The sequence below is a fragment of the Melospiza melodia genome, chromosome 6 (assembly GCF_035770615.1).
Source record: "Melospiza melodia melodia isolate bMelMel2 chromosome 6, bMelMel2.pri, whole genome shotgun sequence".
Classification (NCBI taxonomy): Eukaryota; Metazoa; Chordata; class Aves; order Passeriformes; family Passerellidae; genus Melospiza; species Melospiza melodia.
Genome location: NC_086199.1, coordinates 61760268 through 61784298, shown reverse-complemented (window position 1 = coordinate 61784298; position 24031 = coordinate 61760268). Strand labels below are relative to the sequence as shown.

General features: G+C 40.6%; 1 protein-coding gene across 1 annotated transcript in view; it reads left to right on the top strand.

Moving 5' to 3' along the window:
- KCNQ1 (potassium voltage-gated channel subfamily Q member 1) overlaps positions 1-24031 on the top strand; it is a 332636-nt gene that overhangs the window by 20037 nt on the left and 288568 nt on the right. The window contains exon 2 of the mRNA XM_063158638.1: positions 22939-23029. Coding sequence (XP_063014708.1) covers positions 22939-23029 — 91 coding nt within the window. The remainder of the gene's footprint in view (positions 1-22938; positions 23030-24031) is intronic.

Genomic DNA, 24031 nt, shown 5'->3' with positions numbered 1-24031 from the left:
GACCTTAAAGAAGCCCAGAACCCATAATTAATTTTTACATGTACATTCTCTCACATCTCTTTAAAACACCCCTGCCCCTATATTCATTTATTTGCTAGTGACTGGGCACTGTGTGTGTCCTGTGTGCTCAGAATGGCACATGACGAACTTGTTGCTGGCTGGCAGAGGGTTTTCTCAGCTCAACTTGAATTCAGTGCTGTAGATTTCTGTGCTAGCTGGCAGATAGATTTACATATGCATGAAATTGCAGTGAAGCTCTTAATTAGGTTGAGCATCACCTCCCATTACACAAAGCCTCCTAAGCTTAAGTTTGCTCTCTGCATCACTACTCCTTAGTGCTTACTTACTCCTCCTGTCTGCAAACAGTGGTTGAGTCCCTGTGTGAACCTATTCTTTGCTTTTTTTTTGAGAGAAAGTGCTGAGAAACAGAGGAAGGCAATACGTTTCCTTTTGGGTCAAAATAAAAAACTGGTTTGGAGCCCAATATGTATGTGAGGTACTGTTAAATCAGGGATATTGTCCAAATTTTTTTACTTGAGAGTGCATCAGCTGAGGCAAAGGTCAGATCCTTTGTAGTGCCTGACACAAAGAATGGCCAGGGGTTTGCTTTTTGGTGTATTTTTGGGTCAGCAAAGCTCAGGTGGTGAACTTAAAGTAGTAGTTGTACTTTTCTATCTAGACTATAAATTATACATTGTGTGTGCTGGACAGATTTTCTAAATGGATGTTACGAACTGTGGGTGACATTTTCATTGCTGCTTAGACAATGCAGTTCTGCTGGCAGTCAGAGATATCTGTGCACTTAGGAGCTGGGGAAAAAAGCCCCATCCTGAACAACTTAAAGCCAAAATACTAAAGAGTTAAAAAAAAGAAGCATGAAACAAGGTAAACCCCTAAAATCCTCACCTGAGTATTCACTGCTCAGCATTGAAGATAGTACAGGAAGTAATTGTTTTAATTAGTAATGGCTTCTCTAGTGCATATACTAAATATCTAGAAGGTTCTGATTTTGCCACATACTGATTTTTCTTGCCAAGTTGCACTGAAATAATTAATGTTGTTGACTTAAATCCTGACAGTTAAAACATTAAAAGTTACCTGTCATTGCATAATCTTCAGGTATAATTTATTTTTCCCATTTGTTTGGGATGATGGGAAACAATTATGCTTGAATCTAGTTTCAAAGTGTACAGTTGCTGAAGTGAAAAAATTGGAGGGAAGAAAAGAACCCCTTATATTAAAATAACCTAGGCTGAGTGGCTATAGTTTGGTATTCTTCAGGTATTTAGAACCAGAACACCCTGTAGTGGCTCTTGTAAAGACAATCTTGCTGATGTCAAAAACTGTCTCAAGATGTTATGTTTTTTTTAAAAAAATATTTTTCTAGAATAACATAAAACCATAGCCAGAAAAACTAAATTGTATTTTGCCTACCTTTTAAAATCTATGTTCAGCATCCATTTTTCTTTTAGGAGAGGGTACATTGAGAGAGAAAAGGAAAAGCAAATAGAAATTCGGGCAGCCTTTGTCTTGTGATGAGTCCTTCTAGAACAATCTGTTCAGTTTAAGCAATGGGGAAGTGAAATCATCCTTGGGTAGCTCATACATACTTGTGTTCATCTCTTTGAAGAGCTTTGGGTATGCATTTCAGACCACAAACAAAAATCATAAACCAACAAAACCCAATCCTCAAGAAAGAAAAAAAAATTTGACCTTTTCTAGTTTTTTGGTTTTTGTAATATATTTGGAACGTTTTTGAGGGGAGGTCACAGATAGTAAATTTTTCTTGAGACGAGTGGGATGTTAAATGTTTTCTTCCCAAGGCCACCTTAGTGTTCAAGTCCTTTGTTGTGTATTTTGCTATGTAATGCCTAGAAGAGGACCTGATGACACAGAGAAATCCCACCAATACCTAGCAAATAGCATGGTCCTGCTTTGCAATTCCCGATCTCCTTTTACTTGCAGTTGTTTCTTTTCTTAGGCTCCTGAGCACCTCAAAGGAGAGCATATCTTTATCATAATAATTTATCATAAAATTTAGAAGGGTATTTTCAAATGACAGCAATAATAAGATGGTGTTTTGGGAGAGCAGCTAAATGAGAAATGGGTAAACTGTCCTGCAAAGATGCTCTGCTTTGCTGTGCTTTTCTCTGCTTGGTTTTGCACACCTGTTGCTCAGAATAACCTGCTGGTAACACCTTTTGTTTAACAAGTGTTAGGCAGAAATGACAGCCAAGAGTAGCCTTTCATTATGCATCTGTGGTTGTGTTAAACACAATATTTGAGGAATGAGTGAAGAATACAAATAACAGTTCACACACTGACAATAATTTCAGATGTCTTTTTTTCTGCTTTTTGCTATGGTGGCTTCTAGGAACACTGATTGTTTGCACCCCTGGAGCACTTAAAAAAGCCCACCCAAAAGCAAAGCAAAACTACCAAAAAGAAACAAAAAAAATAGAGGCGAAAGGTGTCTAAGAACACTTAGAGCTAGCTGCCATTTCTGGCAAGGCAGCCTGCATTAATGAGCTTGGCACTCATCATTTTATGGGTGTATTTTATTGTTTCTACATGTGCATTTGATTACCCAGAAGACCTCTAGCTTCCTGCCCCCTCAAGGTGGAAAACCACAACAGTTATAGCCATCAGTGTAATCGGACATGCAAACAGTGACCTTGAATGCGCTGGGCCTGCTTCCTTGCTTAATTCGGGAGCCGCTGGTAAAAAGCCATTCAAATAAAACACGAGCTTGAAAGCGTTGTGGGGGAAACAATGTTAGGAGCTGCACTTTGCTTATTTACAGCTAATGAGTTAATGCTGTGACGGAGGAACAAAGGCTGCGTGCGTCAGGAGCTCCCGAGCTGTGTGTTCGGACCCGGCGAGGAAGAAGCTCCGTGTGCGAACAACAGCGCGTGTAGGGAGATGGGACGGGCTGTTCTGGGCTGTGCTCATCGCCCTGGGCTGGGATGGAGCTGGCAGCGCACCTGGGAGGAAAGGATGCGTGGATTCTGCAAAATGGACATGCTCCTGTGAGCTTGGAGGGGGGTTTGTGTATCCTTTGCATCCGCAAAGCTCAGAGCCCTGCACGGCTGTGGAGTGGTCCATGGTTGCTGTCTTGGCCAGTTTGAGACCACGGTGGATCTGTGTGTACCTGAGCCCCTCTGTGCACAGTGTGTGTGCGTCTGATGAATTGTGTGGAAGGGGAACTCACTTTGAGCCGATGAGTTCTTTGACCTACAGTCAAAAGTGCAGTGAGGAGTGCTTGAGAGACCAAATAAGCAGCAGCGCATCAAAGAGGCAAAACTAGATTAATTACTATTCATTGCCCAAAAGTTGCATTAATTCTCCAGATATGCTGGATATTATTTCCAGAGATACCCAACAATGATAATCTGTGGACACCCCTTTGGACTTTGCATTATTTAACCTTTCTTGAAGACCACCTAACTCTAAAATATGCTGTTAGAGAGCTAATTAACATTCAGGACAGACTGAGAACATCCAAATACCCCTCCAAATGTTGAATATTCTCTTCTTGAAAATTTCTGCTTCTTGTTTTGTTTTTTTTTTTTTTAATTTTCATGGGCTATGAAAAATATTTTGAATAGGACATTTTTACATGTTTGCTTGATCCTTTTGCAGCAGTAACCAATCAGGAGAAAAAAGTTCTAGAGTGAGTTTAGAAGACTAGAAAATGGGTGAGGGAGTAAAGAACATTATCACCAACCTCTCCCCCCCAAAGTTATGGCAGAGACAGAATTTAAATTCCACAGCTTTTTGGGGAAAGCTGCAAGTCTCTTGGGTGGGATTTGATCACAGTGGGAACTGAACTACTCTTTCAGACCTTTGGGTAGCATCTGCTGCCAAAGTGTGTGTTGGAACGTTTGTGACCTGACAGTAACCAGGCTGATCTTCTCTGGAAGAATAACTGGTAGTTAGGAAATTCTTGAAGCAATTTTTTTTAACCCCTGCAAGTTACCTGACAAGTCTGTCCTGTTCCCTCTCAGGCACTCTGTGAGGCCTGCTGGTTAAAGCACATTGTATTCACTCTCATTTCTTTAGTCTCAAGTATGGTCTCATTTTCAAGTGTGTTTTTCTTTTTTGACATTCTTTTCCCCCCTCCTCTGTGTAGCAGCAATTGTGATAGGCTGCCATAAACAGATGATGTCTTTAAGAAAAATATTGTGCCACTTAATGCATATCTTTTTTATTTTCTGGTCCATATGAGGACTGACAAAGATTGTTTCATGTGGGAAGAGCATGAGAGTGGCTATCACTTCCACACTGTTTGTGTTGGGGTTGTGGACAAAAGTAAAAGAACCAGTGACTTTATTCTCATGCTAAATTTAGTGGACTCATTCATGCAGGGATTTCTCTTCTGGTGGAAATAAATGTCCTTTACCAATTCCCAAAATCTGTGGGAAAAGACTGTTAGGGTTTTGTGGGACTTGACTGGTGTGAGCAGCCTTGCACCCTGAATCCTCCCCATCTTTCATGCTAGAAAAATGTTAGAATCTGCAAAATGCCAGCAGGGATCTTTCAGGAAGCCAGGCTTGTGGATTGCTTGGTGACTGACAAGTCACTCATGGTATTCCTCTAAATGTGCTGTTTGAAGGGAGTAGCTGTTGTGTCTTTGTCCCTGATTTTTGGATTTGTGGGGTTCTGTACCATGTCACCCCAGAGATATGAAACAACAGGATTTCATTCTTTCAGAAATTAGAAGATTAAGCAGAAATTGGAGAAGGATGAGGAAGGGCTGTCTGTCTCAGCATGAAGACTTTTTACCTCTCACTTAAATGTTCCTCTGAACTATATAGAACCAGACAAGGATGTTCGAGTCTGTTCTGGGTCAAAGCCCAGGAAACTTGTGAATCTTTTTTGCTTGCATTTCTTTAGAAACTATGCTGTGAACTTTATATCCTGAAGAGTCAATTTCCAGATGGTTTCAGACAGATTAATTTTGTGATGCAAGGGATTTCCTTTTTCCTGATTGCTCCATTGTTGGCTTCTTGCCCTCATGTCTGTGGCTTGGTGGATGTAGATTCTGTGGGTGAGCTTTCAGTGAAGTGAATGAGTGTAGTCCGTGGCAATCTTAGCTACTGCAGGACACTGGAAATAGGGGTGTAAGCTGTGACTTTTTCAGCTGTAGCATACAGAAATATCTCCGCTCTATTCTTTTGTTTTGGATGTGAGTGTGATTTTGTCTTTTTCAGCTGTCAGGGGGACTCCTTACCTGAGGGACGAGTCACAGTCACAGACCATCTCTCTCAGGGCCCTCAAACACAATGTGTCTGGTTTGATGTCCTGGTATAGGATGAGTTCTCTCAACTCATCCCTAACTCAGTCTGGTGTTCTTCCTGGTACTGTATCTCCTCCTTGAGCCTTGCATCTAAGCACAGAAGTCAGGGAGATGTTGCTGGTAGAGTCTGAGGCAAAGAAGGCGCTGGGTGCATTGGCTTGCGTGCCTCTATGCCATCAAATCCCCCACTCCACTGAGCAGTAAGCCTGAGTTTCCTTTTTTTAGTCTTTTGCTGCTGCTGTAGCAGCAGAAGCTTTTCTGGATGCCCTTGGCATTGCCTCTAAGTGCCAGCTCTAGCCAGGCTTTGGGAGCCTATGGCTCCTGGTGTTCACAAGCTGTCTCCTGTCCTGACCCTGTCTAGGTGCCAAGGCTGCTGATATCCGGGGTGTTGAGGGTGATGTTGTGATGTGGACAATGGACCACAAGAAGTAAAACTTGAAGAATGTTACGTGTTTTCAGAGAACAAAATAATTCCACAGCTAAAGGAAGTGTGTGCCTGTATAGGGCTGTGCTGTGGTTTCCCATTCAGGCTCTGTGCAGTTCCACAAAACAAGGTGTCTTTCACCTTCTAAGACCGGAGGTGTGTAGCTGAGAAAAGATAAATTTTGACTTGGGACACTGATCCATAAGCTGTAGCATAAATTTAGAGGTATACAGTAATTTCCTATAGAGCTCAATCTTTGATAGAACAAATGGCATGGATGAAGTTTTTAATCCTGCTTTTCTTCTATCCCTAAACATGTAACAAATTTAGCTTTAAGCTTCATTCTGAGTGATGAGAAGGCAATGGCTGATTGTTCTGTATTGGTGCTACATGATGTGGTAGAATGCTGTATTATTTTACACTGAAATGACTGCAAGCCACTCTCTCTTTTCTCTCTGTATGGTGTGCAGTAATACCTGTCAATCTGTATTTGTACTACTTTGGATTAAAGATGGTTTTATTGCTGACTTAGGTAAAGTACCTGCACTGGAGTCACAGCTTTAGATTTTCTCTTTTGTTCCCCTTCCTCCGGTGTAAAATTGGAAACTCAGATCTTCCTGTCCTTTAAGAGAAGTAAGACACCTTTGATATTTCACTCTCACACTTGATTTCTTGTGTACCTGATACGGCTCTGAAGGTCTTGGCACTCTGCATGTCTTTGGGCTGGATCACTGCTTGAATGCTCATTTCCTTATTGCCACCTTCCACACCTTGTTCAGTGTTAACAAGGCCAGAAAGAAATATTGAAGGTTTGCCCATCATAACATCTGAAAGTTCACACAGGTTTGTAAATGAAGCCTCAGCAGAGGTTAGCTGCCTTATGATAGATAAGAATTAATTTATCTCAGTCCAGAATGCTCCTGTGAGGACTTGTCTTGCTGCAAGGACTGAGTGGTGCAAAGGGATCAGTGTCTGTGCCCACTGCAGTGGTGTGAGTCCTCATCTACGTGTAAGTAGAGATCCTGAATCAAACAATGGGCTTGTGTGCAAAATTGTGTGCATAACTAATACCCTCTTGGTATTTGGGAAGTTAATGGAATAGAAACAACTTCTTCAGAGAATGGTGCATTTTAATCCTTTGTTAGCTAAATCTCAACATATTTATAATGAAAAAAATCTTGTGCTACATACTTGTCTTTGATAGGAAACTGATCTTCCCTAATGCTCTAGATTGTTACATGTAGTTTTATCTTCAAGACTGATTCTTATTTTTTCTAGTATGAGATGCAAGGAGTGATAGAGGGTTTTGGGATCCCTTTTGGCACATGAAACTTAGAGAAGTCATTACTATCTTGTATTTGAATTACTACTGTGTTTTACTTTTGCTAGATGCGGACTTGCTCTGCTTGAAAGCATATATGCTACTGCTATAAAGCACTTATTTTCTTTTTTTTTAAATTGGATGATTTTGGCCTTTTTCTATTCTGTTACCATTACCAGTGGTCTCCTCCTTTCATTTGGCCTCAGATATGAAGGTAGATGACTTCAGTTTTTAAGGCCTTCAGCTTATCCAGTCTGTATAATTTTCTCAATATCGTAAAGCCAACTTTAAGGGACTTTTATCAGCTTTTTCTTTCACTCCTTTAAGTGAAATTATCAAGCAAATAGTTTCTCTTCATGCTTAGAAGTGACTCTTCTGTAAGCCTCCTCATGAAGAAGCAGATTTCCTACTATTTAAGCAGCTACGTAGCTTGTCATGGCAGGAAAGATGGAATCAGAAATGAGGGTGAGGATCTTTGGCACAGCCAAAGCAGTTTCAGTGTTTGTCCCAAATCTGCCCAAGGTGGAAGATGCAGGGGTTGCTCTCCCCATGTGGAGCCCTTCCTTAGAAGACAAGACAGCACCAGGGATGCATATGGATTGGGTCAGGGAATTTCTGGAGGGAATTTCCCAATTTTTCAGGCTTCCCCCTTGAGCTGGCTGACCAGCAGGGTGCTCAGCACTGGGCACCAGGGGAGATGGCCAGCAAGCTGGTGGGTGTGCTGGGTTTGCTGGGATGCAGCAGCTCTGTCCCTTCTGCTCTGACCACATCTGCAGTGTCTGTGCTGAGGCTTGCTGTGGCTGTACTGGGACTGGGGAATGGCTCAGAGGTGCTGACTTTGGTCTTTGCCCAGTGTGACTGGCATGAGGCTGCTGTCCCCTTGTCTCCTGGTGTGTTCAGTGCAGAGAACTGGCCCAGCTGTGTGAAACTCACTCCTGGAAGCCAGACCCTTTGGGATCTACCTTCAGCTCTGCATCACACGTGCTGTATGACCTTGTACGAGTCACTTAATCTCTCTGCTGTTCAGTTCTCTTTGCTGGCCAATGAAGATGGTAATCGCTCCATGGGTCACTGCAGTGGAAATTTACATGCACTTAGGAAGTAGAAAGGAGCTAGCATCCACTTTTTTTTCTTTTTCAGTGTTAACCTGACCAAAGCATGTGCTCTGTGCCTGCAGACTTGCAATATGTAGCATGCAGTATGCTTTCAGTAAAGGTCAGTCTGGAAGAGCAAGGGAACTATGTGAGAGCAGAAAGAATACTGGAGTAGAAGTTATGCAGAACTTTAATTTCTTGGTTTGTGACATATTTTTGAAGTCTCAGACTTCATGCGTGACAAGTTCTTAACTGGTGTATAAGAAGCTGGTGGAATTTAAGGAAAAAGCAGATTAAGAGAACTAGGTACTACTGAATTTCTTTAAAAGTTGTTCCCAGAGCAGTTATGGATGGCCCATCCCTGGCAGTGTTCAAGGCTGGGTTGGTTGGGGCTCTGAGCAACCTGGGATGGTGGAAGGTGTCCCTGCCCATGGCAGGGGCTTGCAATGGGTTGAGCTTTAAGGTGCCTTCCAACCCCAACGATTCTGTGCTTCTGTGATCTGATCCTCTTTATCCTATTGTCTCACTTAAAAATAATAAAAATTAAAAAGTTAGAGTCTTATTTCTTTTTATCTTTTTATTAATCAGCAAGTTCATTAATCAGTACACCTCCTTGAGTCCAAGGATGCCTTCCTGCATATGGAGGTAGGCCAGTTTGATTTTTCAGCTGTATTAGTGAAACATTTTCTGAAGGGATAGATTTAAGGCAGACAGTTGCATGTGAGACCTGAAAGTGCCATTTCAGAATGCAGTAGTTTTTAACCAGAATGTGTTGCTTTTTGAGCATGTGCTTTTTAATGTTCTTATATGGGAAACCATACCTAAGTTTCTCAACAGGGCTTTGAGACAACTAATTTTGGAAGTGTGTGAGTAATGACATGTAATGAAATATGTGCTCTACCCTCGTTCTGACCTTCTATTAATGGGAAATGTCTTCCTAAAATACGCTGGAAATGTCTGCCTAAAATACTTTCTACAATGATTTGAAATTTTTTTAATCACAATGGAAGAAGCTTTTGAAAAGCTGTGCAGCTCTGTAACCATAAAATATAGAAACACTGTCCTTGGAAAAATTTAACTTTAAAAAAATAAATGCCTATTTAAGGGATCCCAACTTCTGAGCAGATTTAGTTTTGCGTATTGGTTTATGTTCTTAACTAACTAACAAAATTAAATAAAGCTTTTGCTCACTTTAATAAAACAGCTGTGCATTCTCAAATGCATCAGTGCCAGCAGCCCTAGCTGGAGTTGGGATTGTGGTTCCCTTTGCTGGGAATGGCACTCGCTGTGCATGAGCTGTGCTGTTGCTTTGGGGCCACCTGCTGGAGCCCTCCCTCTGGAGCCTCCGTTCTCCCTCACCTGTTTCTCTCCAGGCATCATTTGCTTCTCCAGTGAGTCTTTTTTTCTCCCCTGACTCTGATGAATGCTTGACTTGAGGCAGTTTCCATCCCCAGACTGATCCTGGGCTCCTGTGTCTTAACCGTGCTAGGGAGCCGCAGCAATTTATCTGAATTTATTTTTAGGTAAAGGAGTCAGTCTCAGGGGGAAAAAAAACCCCAACAAAACGTTTCAAACGGGGAATTTTAGTTGGTTAAAAAGGAGCCCGTTTCTGGAGCTGTCTATTGTGGATGTGATAATATTATTTTAACTTGTGCTTAAGTGGCTGAGGTGAATGAGAAACATGTCTGTCAACTTGAGTAAAGAACAAAAGCTCCATAGATCACTTGAAAAGTTCAGAGATTGTTGTTTCAGATGAAGAAGCTTCTCACTCTTCGGGATAATTATGGGGTTTTTTGTTTGGTTTCTTTTGGTTTTGATTTTTTTGTGTTGAAGTCTATATTATGAGGTAGTTCAGTGCTCCATCACAAATATTGTTTTTGCTGGTGTGCTCCACTCTTTATGGATCTGCAATACCAGATTTTTCGGAGCTCAAATGTAGGTCTGGAGCCAGTCATACTACTACTACTACTATTTTTTTTTTATTAAAAATACTGTTCTCCCAGAAGTCTGTGTCAGAGATGGATGATGTGAAGTTGTGTCCTTCTTCCCAATTAAGAATTGATTAGGATATCTCAGAGTAGCATGACTTTATTTTGGTATTTGTTGAGCAGTGAGAAACAGTATATAAAAGGAAATCTGAATAATATTAGGCTTATAAATTAGTTGTCCTTGGATCCATCTTTAAAATTTTATTTGAGGCTGGTAGTGCTAACTACATTTCGAAAAAGTGATTGTTTTATGGGAAAGACACCTTGGTATTTACTGTTTTCCTTATTTTTATTTTTTTTTTAATGATTGTGGCCTTTGGAGCAGCAGATAGTTAAAATGTGTGTCACCATCTGCTGTATTTTGTAAGAAACATTAAAAAATACAAACAATATCTAAGAAACCTAATACCAAGAGGATTTCAGTGGTTCTGGATTTATGACATCCAGGGTTGTTTCAGGTGAAAGTCGCACTCAGACTGTGTGGAGCAGGAATCTGCGCAGCAATTCCTTGGAGAAGGAAAAAAAGAGTACACACATTAAGAAAGGTCCCTTCCACACATTTTTTTTTCCCCTTTTAATTAAGCATATCCTGTCAGCTGGTCAAGAAATTAATTTGCTCCATCATATTACGAAACAAATGCTATGTGCTGTGCACATTAGAGATACTTTGTTCTTTTCCCCATTCTGCTGCCAAAGACTTTCCAAGTAGAACAATGCTTTTGTTTGTACTGACGAAGGTGAAGCAGCAGAGAAAAGCACTCTCCAATGGCACAGGTGCCATTTCAATAATGACTCTCATCAAACTGTGTCCTTCAGCCTTGTGCTCCACTGATGACTTTGGTGTTCCTCAGTGCTTTGCATCTTTGAAAACAATATTGATCGTTGCAGATATGGTTTTAGCATTGATATACAGACAGCGTGACCCCTCTGACCCCCTCTGTCTATAATCAATCCTGAGGACTACAATAAAAGCAAGCTTTCAGGCTTGGGGTTTTTTTGGTTGTTGGTTTTTTGTTTGTTTGTTTTTGTTTTGTTTTTTTTATTAAAAGTCTTAATGGTCAGGTCTGAAATTCTGAACTCCATAGGACTTAGCCTGTTCTGGAAAAAAAAAATTAAATAAAAATGAAGTTGTGTTTTAATCTGTGTAAACCTATTTCTAGAACAATTTGGAAATAAAAAGTAAGCACTTCTTTAAAGCTGCTGTTTCAAAACCGAGGTAAACTATTTTTACCTTTTGTTATTTTCTTTCATTTGTCTTGTGACTTGCAAGGTGACTAGTGCGTCTTCCATCCTCCATATCACAATTTTTAGCTGTTGTAAAATTTTTCAGTTAGCACAGAATAAGGATCCTGAATCTTCCACTTGACTAACTTTATAGTTAATAAATTTGCTAGGGATTGATTGGTCAGAAACAATTAGTATCTGTAACTTGAACTACATGTTCAAAAGGGATCAGTGCTTTAAGTTAAAAATTTATTCAAGAGAATAATGGCTGTGTTCCTGGATGAGGAACATGCCTGCAAATCTGTTCCTTACATTGAAGGATTTTATGGATGATTTGATGCATGGTAAGTGTAATGGTTTAATTATGATGCACTGTCTGAAATGCCTTCAAAATTTTAGGCTGCCTTTTTTATAACTATGGAAATCCTTGTTTTTTAAAAAGCAAAGCAGAAATCAGTATTTTTGGTGGGTGATTATGTGGTTTCTCTCTGCATCTTTGAGCTCTGCCTTTTCTCTCTCTGTGCAGTGCTACCAGAATCTACAGGATTCCAAACAATGAATTCCCATGGCTGAAAAGTCAGCTGCGAGTGTTAGCAGACCCCAAGAAACAAATGATTACCAGAAAGTTTCTTATTGAACATCACAACTGGCAGCCAGCTGTGTGTATGGAATGACACACATTAGTGCAGTGCCACAGAGGTGCCTGAACTTGATTTGTGGTTCCCTTGGGGTTTTGGATACTGCTGGAATTGTTGTCAATACTCCTTTAAAATGACTGGTGGTTCAGGGCCAGGAGTGGTGTCTTGGAGCATAATTTTGCCATGAGGTCACGTGTTACTGGGATGGATGTTGTTAATATGTTGGCAGACCATATCAATAAATTTTAGACACATTCTAAACATACACTTGAAATGGCAGCCTAATCTCAAGGGCACTGAATTTTGACAGAAAGTCATCGTTTGATATTTCCTGGTAGTTTAGCCATGAAATGATGACTTCCAGAAGAGAACCCTTCCAGGACTGCTTCTCATCAAGTCTTGCTCCCTTGTAGTCAGCTTTATGTGTTAAAAATTTTTGTGTATTATTTGTCATTGTACAGCGCCACATAGAAAACTAAATAGACGCATGGAAATATTGGCACTTTAGAAAGGGATATATGCAGAAAATATATGTATTATGGTTTAATGCCCTGAATTTTTCTGCTATTTATGAAGCCTAAAGGAGATAGGATTCTGGAATTCTTTTGAGTCCTAAATTTGTGTAATTTAATAGCTTTGATATCTTAATGTTGTGGATATACTGCATGCTTTCCACTATGCAATTGAAACTACCTGATATTCAAGCTTTTACATGTAATGTTGGGCCTTGCAATGTTAACAATTAACTGGAATTTCATTTATTATTCAAGTCAATGTGCAAAACAATTGTTTTGCCTCTTTCTGACTTCTACCACTGTTTTCAGAAATGTGTTGCGTGCTGTTAACAAGCACTTACTAGGTGTGGTTTGAATGCCCCAGTGAGAGCTGTAATAGAAATAATTTTATGTCTGTATTAACACTGGAATAGCACACTGGGTGTCCTCTCAGGCACTGGGATTTTGCTTCCTCATGCTGCCCTGCAGTGGCATATCAGAATTATGGTACTATGTTAGCTTTCCTCTCCCAAGGCTGTGGCCTTCAGGTGAGCTACAAAATGTTACCATCTCTCAAGTCTTTTTCACCAATGAATTTTGATAAACCCCTGTTCTGGAGGTTACCTGGCAGAATCTGAGATTTTGCTACAAGATAAATAGGGTTTCTTTTCCTGCAGCATCAAAAGACTACTCCCAGAAATGTATAGAATTCCCAGAATGTGTCCTGGCTTTTAGAGCTGGAAGTGCGTGGGCAGGTGAAAAGTAAAGTGCATATCTGGCAGCTGGGGGCTGTTACTCACAGCAGAGTTGGTTGTCCAATTTATAGTTGATTGGTTATTTTTTTTTAATGTTACATAGAGCCACTGTATTCGTGATTAGGAGCCCTTCCTGTAAGGTTTGAAGCATCTAACATCTTTTATTACTTCATCTTAACTTCTCTTACAAGGAACTCCTTTGCTCAATGAGTGTTCAAGTTTGAAGTCCCATTTTGAAACATAAGTGTTTTGAACTCTAAACCACCTTGAAATGTGTCTTGGATACAGGCCTCAGAACAGATTATAACTTTCTTGAGCCATTTTCTCTCAATGTTACCTTGTTCAATTCAGGGCAGGTGAGTTCAAATGATACAGCAGAATTTTTTTAGCCTTGTGATAGACAATTGGAATTTCCACTAACAGCCAACTTGACTGTTGGAATAATAATTATCCTCATAGTTTTCAGCCTGAAAAACTGTCTATTGTGTGGTGAGGGCACAAAGCTAAAGCTCTTTAAGCATAGTGTGGGGTTCACTTAGGAAATTTAATCTGTATAGGTTTTTTGAGGAAATGGAGTCCTGAGCATTCCTGTATTCCACGGCATGTATTTACAGAGATTTTTGTATTTACAGAAAGGCTCTCTCACCATAAATTAAAAGCTGCCTGTGGCTTTCTAGACCCTCTTGATTCTTTTCTTCCAGGGACACTTGAACTTTCCATCATGCTTAAAGCAAACTGAGAAGTCAAGTTGCTGCAGCTTTTAGACGTCACATCTTCCCCTCAGCAAATACCCTGAAAAGGGAAATAACCTCTGTTTGCTGAATTCCTCTGCTTTCACCTCAGCAATGTTAACCTGTCATGCAGTTTCTCTTCCTTGTTTCTGGGCTGTAACACATGAAGGGTGCCGTGTTCTGCCCCCAGCGCCCCTAGAAAAGGACAGCTGAGAGCTGAATGTGGAGAAGCTCAAAGGATGATGACAAGGCTGATTTCAGTGAAAGCATCTGTCAGCTATACCTTTAAATAATTAAAGCAGAGGGTCATAATGGAAGCCCTGGTGAGAGCACTTATCCCAGCTTCAGATCTTTCTCACGGTCTTCATCTTACTTGCCAGCACTGATGAAAGTGCCTTTCAGGCACACTGGTTTTAGCAGAAAGGAGCTTGAAAAGTCATTTGAGGGGATCAAGTGAGGAGGTAGGCCAGTTGCTCAGGTCTGGTATCACTTTTGTGGCATTTGCAATAAAGCACATTTTCTGTCCAGGTCAAGGTACGATTGCTTCTTCCCCGTTTGTATATTTATCTATCTATTTTTAGTCCCTTTCACTGTTTCACAATTGAAGAACTAAGGATGCTGTCAAAAATATCAATATTGCTTCTGGAGAAGGTTTTTAGAGAGCTAGAAATGTGGGTATTTCTTTATGGAGCGTTTAAAACCGTAGCCCATATTCACTTACCAATTAGCCTCCAACTTTTCGTGCACTGCTACATCAGCTCTACAAGATTGTGGCATAGTGCATTTTTCCTTTGGTGTAGAGGCAATGTCTCTGTTCTTCTGCCTTGTTTTGCATCTTTGGGGCAGGATACTTACTTACTTGGCTACCTGCAGTGTCCAGAAGCTGCTCCCAAAGGAAGATGTCTGTGAGCTGAAAAGCTGACCAAGTCCAGTTGTCTGCAGCATTATAAGGTGCATGTGCTCTAGAAGTCATGATTCAATGTTCTCTGATCTTTAATGGGGGAGGCAAAGTGATTTGTAGCAGTGCTGCTGGGATGGAAGTAAAAACAAAAGGAAAAACCCCCAAACCAAGAACCAAAAAAACCCAGGTAATACATAGAGCTCTTGAATTGCTTTGTCAGATGAAGCCAGAAAATAGTGTTCAGCCAGCCCAAGCAAGAGAAAAACCATTGGAAGTAAATATTGTTACTTGTTTAAAGAAATATTATGTATTTAAGGAAAGTAATTATTAAAATAATTTATTTTTTAAAAAGAGTATTTTATTTAGAAAGATTTATTTAATTTAGGCTTGACAACATCAAAGCAGAGGAATAGTCCAGTCTTGCCAATTTTTCAGAAGCTGCATTTTATAATCCAAGAATTTTTAGTAATTTTCTTTTAGTGTTTGCATACTAAATAATTTAAACTCTGCTGCCCTAAATCCGCTGTCACAAGAAAAGTGGGATAGTGGTGTAGTGAGTGCTCAGACCAACTGTATAAAAGTCCAACTACTAAACAAGTTTTACCTGTATTGTGACACTCAGTTTCTAGAACATTTTTCTTCTCCTCTGTTAAAAGAATGCGTCTCCAGAACTGGCTGATAGAAAATGACACCTTTCCCCTTATTAAGCCTGATGTAAAGAAAACTGCAAAAACTCTCTTGATTTCTAGTGTTGGGTGATGCCCTTACTGCACATGTGAACTCGCCCCTTCTTCTGTGGTTGTTGTGTTCCTATGTTGGGGTTTCATATCAATGATGAGCACATTGGAAGCTTATTGGGAGCTATCTGGGGAGGGCTGATAAATGTTCTGCAGTCCAGTGGTTCACATCTCTTGGTCATGCACTTGTTTTAAGTGTAGCATATTCATTTTCCTCTTTCTTACTCAGTACCTATCATCTTTTTCCTGTTAATCCTTGCCTGCTCTCAAAGGAACCAACACCTCCTAGCAGGATGCAATAACATTGCTTTTTGTGAGTAGTTAACCTTTCCTCTTGAAGCATCTTGACGTCTGGTTTGCATTTCTACTGCAATCATACCCTTTGCCAAGCCCTTACAGGCCTTTCCTGCAATAATTCTGGTGCTGTATCCTAAATGACTTTTGATTCATTGTGTGCTTTGTGCTTTGGTACAGTGCCCATAATTTAAATCATTTTCACAGACTTTAACCTCCCAGAAGAGCCAGGTAAGTGTGATAGAAGCCTTGCCAATTTAGCTGTATAGTTAACCTATTTTTCCTAGTATCAGACAACCCTGCATTGTATGTGATCTTTCGTGTGCAATAAATCTGCTTTCCTACACGGGAGCCAGAAGACAGCATTTCTTTGACAAGGAGTCATGGAGCTGGTTAAAAATTATGCCATTGTTTCCTTCAGGAAGCACCAACTCTACTTTTCCTTAGGAGCTGGAACAAAGACATATTAACAGGAAGCTCCATCTGATAGAGCTAAGCTGAGACAAACAGAGCATTCTCACTCTGTGGAGGGGTTTTTGATGGTAAGTGACAGCTGAGAGCAGTGACCTGTCTGCAGGCTTGACCTGTGCTGGGCAGGAAACTGCTGTGGGCAGCTCCTGGAGGGGGTCATGCCTGTCTGCAGGAACGTGAGTGTACATCTCCTTCTGCTGGGCATCCTCCTGCCACAGAGAGGCTGTGCCCCTCCTTCCTTCCCCTGCCTCAAAAAAAAAAGCAGGAGAAAAGATGACAAATCCTGAGAGGAAAACCATGCAAAGAGCCTGCATGGACAGAGACCTAAACCCCTACTTTTTTTTTTTTTTTTTAATTATCGGCACTAAAGTACTTTCTGTATATTTATTCTTTTTTAAGCTTGCTTCATCTTCAGATATGGTTTGTGTAGGTTGCTCGTCTCTTAACTCCTTGCCACAGTGATTTTTCTCTTTTTTTCATGCCAATGCATTAACAGCTGCTGCAGTTAATAAAATTAATGCATAATTGGGAGTGTTCAAGTTGGCTTAAGGTATGGGCAAAGAGGAGCTGAGTGCAGGGCTCCTTCTTTCTAACCGTGTACCTTCGCCAGACCATTCTCTTACACTTTTTTTTCTTGTTAATTGAATAAGTGTTGGAGGACCTCTGGTGTCCACCAGCTGGATAATTAAGTGCTTATTTAGCTTTCCATCAGTAGCCTGGTACTGTGCTCTCATAGTCATGACAGAGTTGGTGCTCTTTAAGTATTCAGTTCAGACTTGCTGAAGGGTTCAGGGTGAGGCCTACACGTATGGGGTGTTTACTTGCGTGAATTTGATTAAGGATAAAAGTTTTCTCTGCTTTTTAAAAAAAATAATCATCCCTGCTACAGTAAGAAATTACTTGATATGGGTTAGTTCTGAGCGTTTTCTTGTTTGTACTGTGGAAATGACTATGTGGTAGTGTGAGGTGGTCAGGGATTTATGTTGACTTGTATTTCCATGAGGATTTTCCTGATGTAAATTAAGTAAGGAGTCACTTTGCTGGCATGGAACACAGCAGAATGTATGACAAAATGAAAGCGTCTTCAGTGTGTCTCTGACCTGAAGTTGCCTATCTAAATCCACATTGCAATAACAGTCTTTGTAACCTGGAAATCTGCATGAAAATGTCCTTTTCTGGCACCATTGACCTTTTAGTGCAGTGTCAGCAGGTATAAGCCATGGGAATGAAAGATTAGATAATGATGCTGTCATATGTTTTAATGAACTAAAGTGAACTGGATATGCAGGAGCATTATAGTTTTCAAATTATGATGATGGAGATAAGAATCTGCCCAAGTTCAATCTGCACACTTGTGTTGTTCATTGTCAATGTCATCCTTCCAGTTCTTGTAAGGCTTTATGCTTAGAGGAGGTTAAACTTTTTAAATTACATTGTTTCCTTAAGAAATGTGTCACACTTAGAAGCTAAATGGCAAAAAAAATAGTACTTAGTCTGTAAAAAATCCACCAACTAACAAAATCCCACAAAACAAAACCACACCTGAGTTACAGGGTAGATGACTGATCATGCAAGTGACTGACTGTGCATTCAAAGAAAATCTGTTTCTGTAAAAATAAGGGCTGACAGATTCGAGAAGAGGGCTTAGGTAGAATGTTAAGTACATAGAAGCATGCTAAAGATATTTTCTTTTTTTGCAGAATATTTCTTTTTTAGTTACAGTTGTTTTCTCCAGTAGACAGAGAGGATGAACTGCACCTTGACTTCAGGCCAAACAGAAAAAAGCACAGATGCTGGTAACTGCTTTTTAGCTGGCAGTTACCAGCTAAAATAAACTGTGTCCATCAGTAGTTGGATATCTTCAAGACTGATAGCTGTAATGAGTAAAAATGGTTAGAAAAATCAGACTTAAGACAGCTTGTGGCATTGAGCAAGGAAAAACTGTCTTCCTGGATGGTTAGAGCTCAAGTTGATATAAATTGAGCTGAACTTTGCATGTCCCTTCTCATCTATTATATGTATTTAAGGTCTCAGCTCAGTTTATAGCCTAATGGCAACATTTTCCTGGTTAATGGAAAGACTCCCACTGTGAGTATGTAAGAAACACTGCAAGGAATGAAATCTACCCACATTTTAGTGCTGGTTTTGATGATAAAAGCTGCATGCACATGAGACTATTAATCTGGTGAGTAAGTACTTCCAGCATGTCTCATACACTGTTTTTTAAATGTTCCTGGTCATATCACTGGACATATTTTATAAACCCTTATCAGTTCTCCTACCTGTGACATTCACTAAATGAGCGCTGTTATCTCTCAGTAAGTGGTTTATTGTTCCTTTGATCATTCTACACATTGTTTCAAGCCACAAAAAAGACATGCTAATGTTCAAAAATCAAATTTAAATATAGAAAAAACTCAGCAGCTCAGGGCTGAAGGCTGCACAGTACCGATAGCTACCTATAATGTGTCAGGTTCCTGCAGCTGACACTGAGGTCAGGGAAAAAGCCATAGGTCTGTCTGTAAGTCAAAATATATCCTAAAATAGTCATAAAACATTAACTCTACCTTGAGCTCTTAACATATTTCCTATCTATTGCTAAGTAAAGCACATACGCTGGCTGGCCATGTTCCCTTGTTGGCTGAATGATTGCTTTGTGGAAATGCTCTAGCTTTTCAAACCCGTGAGAGACAAAAAATTACCTAAGCTGTCTGACTGACACAATGAAGCAAGACAGAACTTATTTATAAAATGTTTGCCCACATGAGCACACCGGTGCAGGCGCTGCCCTGTGTAGCTCTCTGTACAGCGGTGTCCGTGTTCATGCTGCTCTCTCCAGAGGCTGGTGTGGCACAGACCCATCCTGAGTCCAAGCGTGACACCCTGGTGCTGTGCACACTGAGAGCTCCACTTCTGGCTCTGGCTCCCCCAGGGATGGGAGAACATCTGCTGCTTTGTAATGTCCACGCTGCTGTAGCAGTGGGGATGCAGTTTCACATCAGGCAGTACAGAGATGATCAGCCACTTGCAAAATTCTTGGTTTAAAAAAAACCGTAGCACTGTTAGATATGACTTAACCACCAAGCTGAGTATTTTTGAATGCATCTACTGATGCAGTAGATGTGACTTATCTACATGCAAGTAGATGCTGCTTTGTAACCTGGGAGGGACAGCATGAAAACCTTCCCAGGCTATCTCCTCATCTCTAGTGCTTGCTTGGCCCCACAATCAGAGAGATATCAGGGCTGATGAGAGCCTGAACTCATCACTCTGCTTCCTTTCCTGAGGATGGTCACATTTGTGCACAGAGGGCAAACAGGCAGTGGGTTTCAGGAGATAAAACTCGTGGTTTGCAAGAGATGAAGCCCTGTCTGACCATTAAGAGTGCTAAATTTTAAGAAATTCCAGTTTGCTGACCGTCTCTCCTTAAGAGGAAAAATGTATATTAAAAAAATGATGCCATAGTGGAGTTAGCTGCCCATTAGTTTGTCTGATATTTACTGGTTGGATGAAGAGTTTACATGTTTAGCATTTGCACCAAGACAAGTGTTTTTTCTTTCCTTTTTTTTTAATTTTATATGTAGTAATAGCAATCACAGTGAAGTGATAAGGTTATTTTATGAAAATTGTAATGTTTGCTTTTCTGAGGCTGGCCAGTTAAATTGCTCCAGGATGATTTTTGCATAAGCAAATTCAAGTTTCAGGCAGAGTCTGTCCCTGCCACTGATGTTTGTGACTAACTCCTGTGGACTTGTCTGCTGCCTAGGCAGTAACTGGGGATCTGTGTTCCACTTAGGACTGAATAAGAGAAAGGAAAAAAGTGCCTTCTGTCTTCTATTTTACTGGTGCCTCACTCCCTTCTTACACTTCAGAGGTGGAGAAGGGAGCCACTAATACCAAAACAAAAACAAAGCTGAGTTTTGGAAGGCAACAAACAGTAGGCTCATGCCACAGGAGGAGAACACCACGTGTGTTTGTTTAATGTCTTAATTTTGCACCTTCTGTTCCTTATGTGCAATTGATGTAAGCAGAATAGCAATGCCAGTGTAACAGGGTGAGTGGCTCAGCTGTGGTGCTGGGCTGGCACCTTGTGGGTGTCATCTCTCCCTTGCCAAAGGAGCCGACATGAAGCAGCAGTTCCTCACCAAACATATTTGTTTTGCTTGGCATAATGCGTATTTGTGGTTATGAAGGTGTTTCGTGCATCAGCCTGGAAAGAGTCTGCAGTGAATTGTAAGAGCTTCTCTGGGGGTGAAAAAAAAATGAATTAGTAAGGCTGAAATGGGTCCATGTGCATGAAAAGCCATAAAAGTAGGCAGGCAGTGGGGTGAGTGGCCCTTGATGCAGTTCTTACTTCAGCCATCAATTTCTCTAATATGAACAAGCATAGAGATTTGGCAAACGACTGACACTAAGTTTATCTTTTTGTCGCTTCGGCACACGAACTTTCAACTTTGATGCTTATTAGGGGTTTGTGTTTGTTTAGGAAAGGGACAGGAACGGGATAGTCTTTGCTTTGGTTGCCCCCTTGTGGTTTCTTGTGCTGACTGAGTTAAACATTCCGACGTGTCTACTGCTACCGAGGGGTACAGTAAATGTGAAGTGGTGCTGCTCATCCCTTGCAGCTCATTGTTTGCTTTGAACTGCTAATTTTGTGTATGGACTTCGAATCCAGAGAGCCTCAGCTCTCTCTGTGGAACATTTATGTTCACATTGTCATGTGTATAGCGCTTATGCAATTTTGAGAATATTGCAGACAGAAGGGCTGGATACTTAGGGCACACGTATGTTATGTTACAAATTATTGACTCACCTCTGCATTCTCCTGCCTTGTCTGCACAGCTTACTTGTGCTTAAGAATGCCCAAAGGCAGAGAGATATAGGGTAAAGTGAGAAGACTTTAGAGATGAAACAAACACCCATATACTTATTTTGCTTAAGTATGTTTTTATATGGGTACTTTTATTGATATGTGAGAATCTCGATCCAATAATTGCATTATCTGTTTGATTTTTGTACCTAATTAGCTACAGACTTTTTCTCCATTATTTGGTAGCACAATCTCAAAGGCTGGACTCAGTTATCTCAAAGGTCAGGCTTGGTCTGAGGTCTTTTCCAACCTTAATGATTCTGGCATCATTTTTTGTGTGTGCTTTGGACTTGCATATGCTGTATCATGAAGCAGTCATTGGGGGGTGTAGCCTATGTCAGCCTTAACACTGTTTTGTTTTCTTGAGTGCTCGGTCTTTCTAAAGATCCACCCAAAGAAGTGCTCACTTCTGTGAATAAAGGTAGAGGCTCTTCAGCTGAGCTATGTCAGTCTTACGTCCTGGTTTAATACTTCTCTTGAGTTCGGTTTTATTTGTTATGCCTATTCTTTTCTGTTGTGTGTTTTTTTTTTTTTTTTTTTTTAAGTTAGAAGATTGTGAACTGTTTTAGAGATGCCTAACAGGATGAGTGATTTAGTTTTTGGATTTTGCAGCAAGTTTCAGTTGAGTACAAAGGATTGGTGTTGCTTGTCTCAAGAGAATGGTGAGACATAGCCCTAACAACTAACGTTGTGTTTAACAAGTGGATGTTTTCAGCCTTGCTGGTTGCTCATGTTGTGTTTTTCAAAGAAACGTGCAGTTCTTTGGGAGCTGGAAGCTGCCTGTGGCTAGTAGTGGGTAGCATCCAGTCTGGGTGCTGCATGGTTTTCTTCCCAGGGGTGGTACATCCTTCAGGGGAAGCAGCAGTCCTGTGGGGTGGGGGGCAGCTGAAGCTGCTCAGGGAAGGGCTTTGAAGGCAGAGGCTGCAGGGCTGAGCAGCCTTGCTCCCCACATCGGGGGAGAGCATTTCTGGGAGGTTGCAGAGAGCTGGGCTGCTTCCCTGGCTGTGCTGGGTCTTATGTTGGAAACCAGGACCATCTCCCCGTGGACAAATGTGTCAGCCCCATCCCTGGAAGTGTTCAAGGCCAGCCTGTGTGGGGCTCTGATCAGCCTGGTTTAGGTGACTGACTGCCCATGGCAGGGGTTTGGAGTTAGGTGGAATCAGACCTAGGTTGTGTTTCAAATGCCAAATGTCAGACTTTATTTATTTGGGGTCTTTTAGGGATCAATTATAAAAGACAGTATAGCACAGCCTATTAAAGTTTGGCTTAGCTGTGGTTTTTTGTTTTTTTTTTTCCGGTTTATTGGGCTTTGGATCAGCAAAAAGGCAGATACTTGAAACATGTTTGGGGGTTGTGTGGTGATTCAGCCAAAGTAGTCCTCAAAATAGGAAAGAGCAAGGAATGCTCTTTCCATGAGGGGCCAGGAAACAGCAAATCTTGGAGGTAGGCTAAAGCTAGTTTTACCATATGGTTTCATTTGATAATGTCAACCCCAAACCTCAGTGTCTGAAGAGAAATAAACTATCAAACAGGAAGCACGATCATGCAACACTTACCAGCTGTGTTTAGGGATAATCCAATACCAATGACATTTCACTGTAAACAGATGATTTGTGATGGCATAATTATCTATTCTCCCCATAGGTTATTACACTGCATTACATTATTTTAATTGTTTAATTTCTTTTCATTTGCAGCTTCCTTATTGTGCTGATATGCCTTATCTTCAGCGTGCTTTCTACAATTGAGCAGTATGCAGCTCTTGCTACAGGGACGTTATTTTGGATGGTACGTACATGGACATTAATGTGATTGATGTGTGTTTGTTCTCAATGTGCAAATTCTGATCTCCTGAGCTAACACCATATCAAACAAAATGCTCCTTGTGGTTTAATTGACAAGAGACTTTTCTGCTTTCCCCTGATGAATATGCAAACTACAGAAATTCTAAAAGTCATGGTAACCCAAAAATGAGGTGGTGTACCCTCTGTGGCCTGTACTGAGGACACCTGTGCTGTGCTCAACACATACAGTTATTCTAATTAAGCTTGAATCCCTCCTATTGCTTGGGTTAATAGTTTTTTCAGCCTACTGAAGACCAGACACCTGGCCACAGCAGGGGAAAAAAACTAAGTGGAAGTCCTTTAATTTAGTTGGTGTCATATCCAGCTTTGTTTCAGAAATGGAAAACTTATGTCCATTGACTTTAAGACAACTTGCTCTACCAGTCTTATGCTCTTTCCCTTCAGTAGAGAAAACACAGTCACTGTGGTTGTGGTACACCAGTGCTGCAGCATAGAGGTATTCACACAAATGCTTCACGAGTATATGTGTCCTGCCAGCCTAGGTTTCATTGAAGAGCCTTAGTTTTGAGGTTGAAGAGGCATGATTTTAAACATCCAAACTTTTAGTGAATTTGTTGTACCTCACTAGTGGGATAGCCCCTGCTAAATCATTGATTTTTTTTGTGTTTATACATAAATGACCATTATTTAACTTGTGGAAGCACTGTCACTTTATAGAGAAAATGCTAACTAGCAATTTAAATGTTTGTTCAAAACAGGTATTGTAGCAATGCTTCAGTTATGTCAATAAGTGTATTACCACTATTCACATGAAAAAGTTCACTTTAGATCCCCATCAATTCTAATAATTTTTGTCTAATTATCTATGAAATATGCCAAGGTTCTCTACCTAATATGAATGCTGTAAGAATAGGAATATAGCATATTAAATTTAGTGTCAATCATACTGTTTCTGCATTAAGTGCTTTCATTCCTCTATATAATT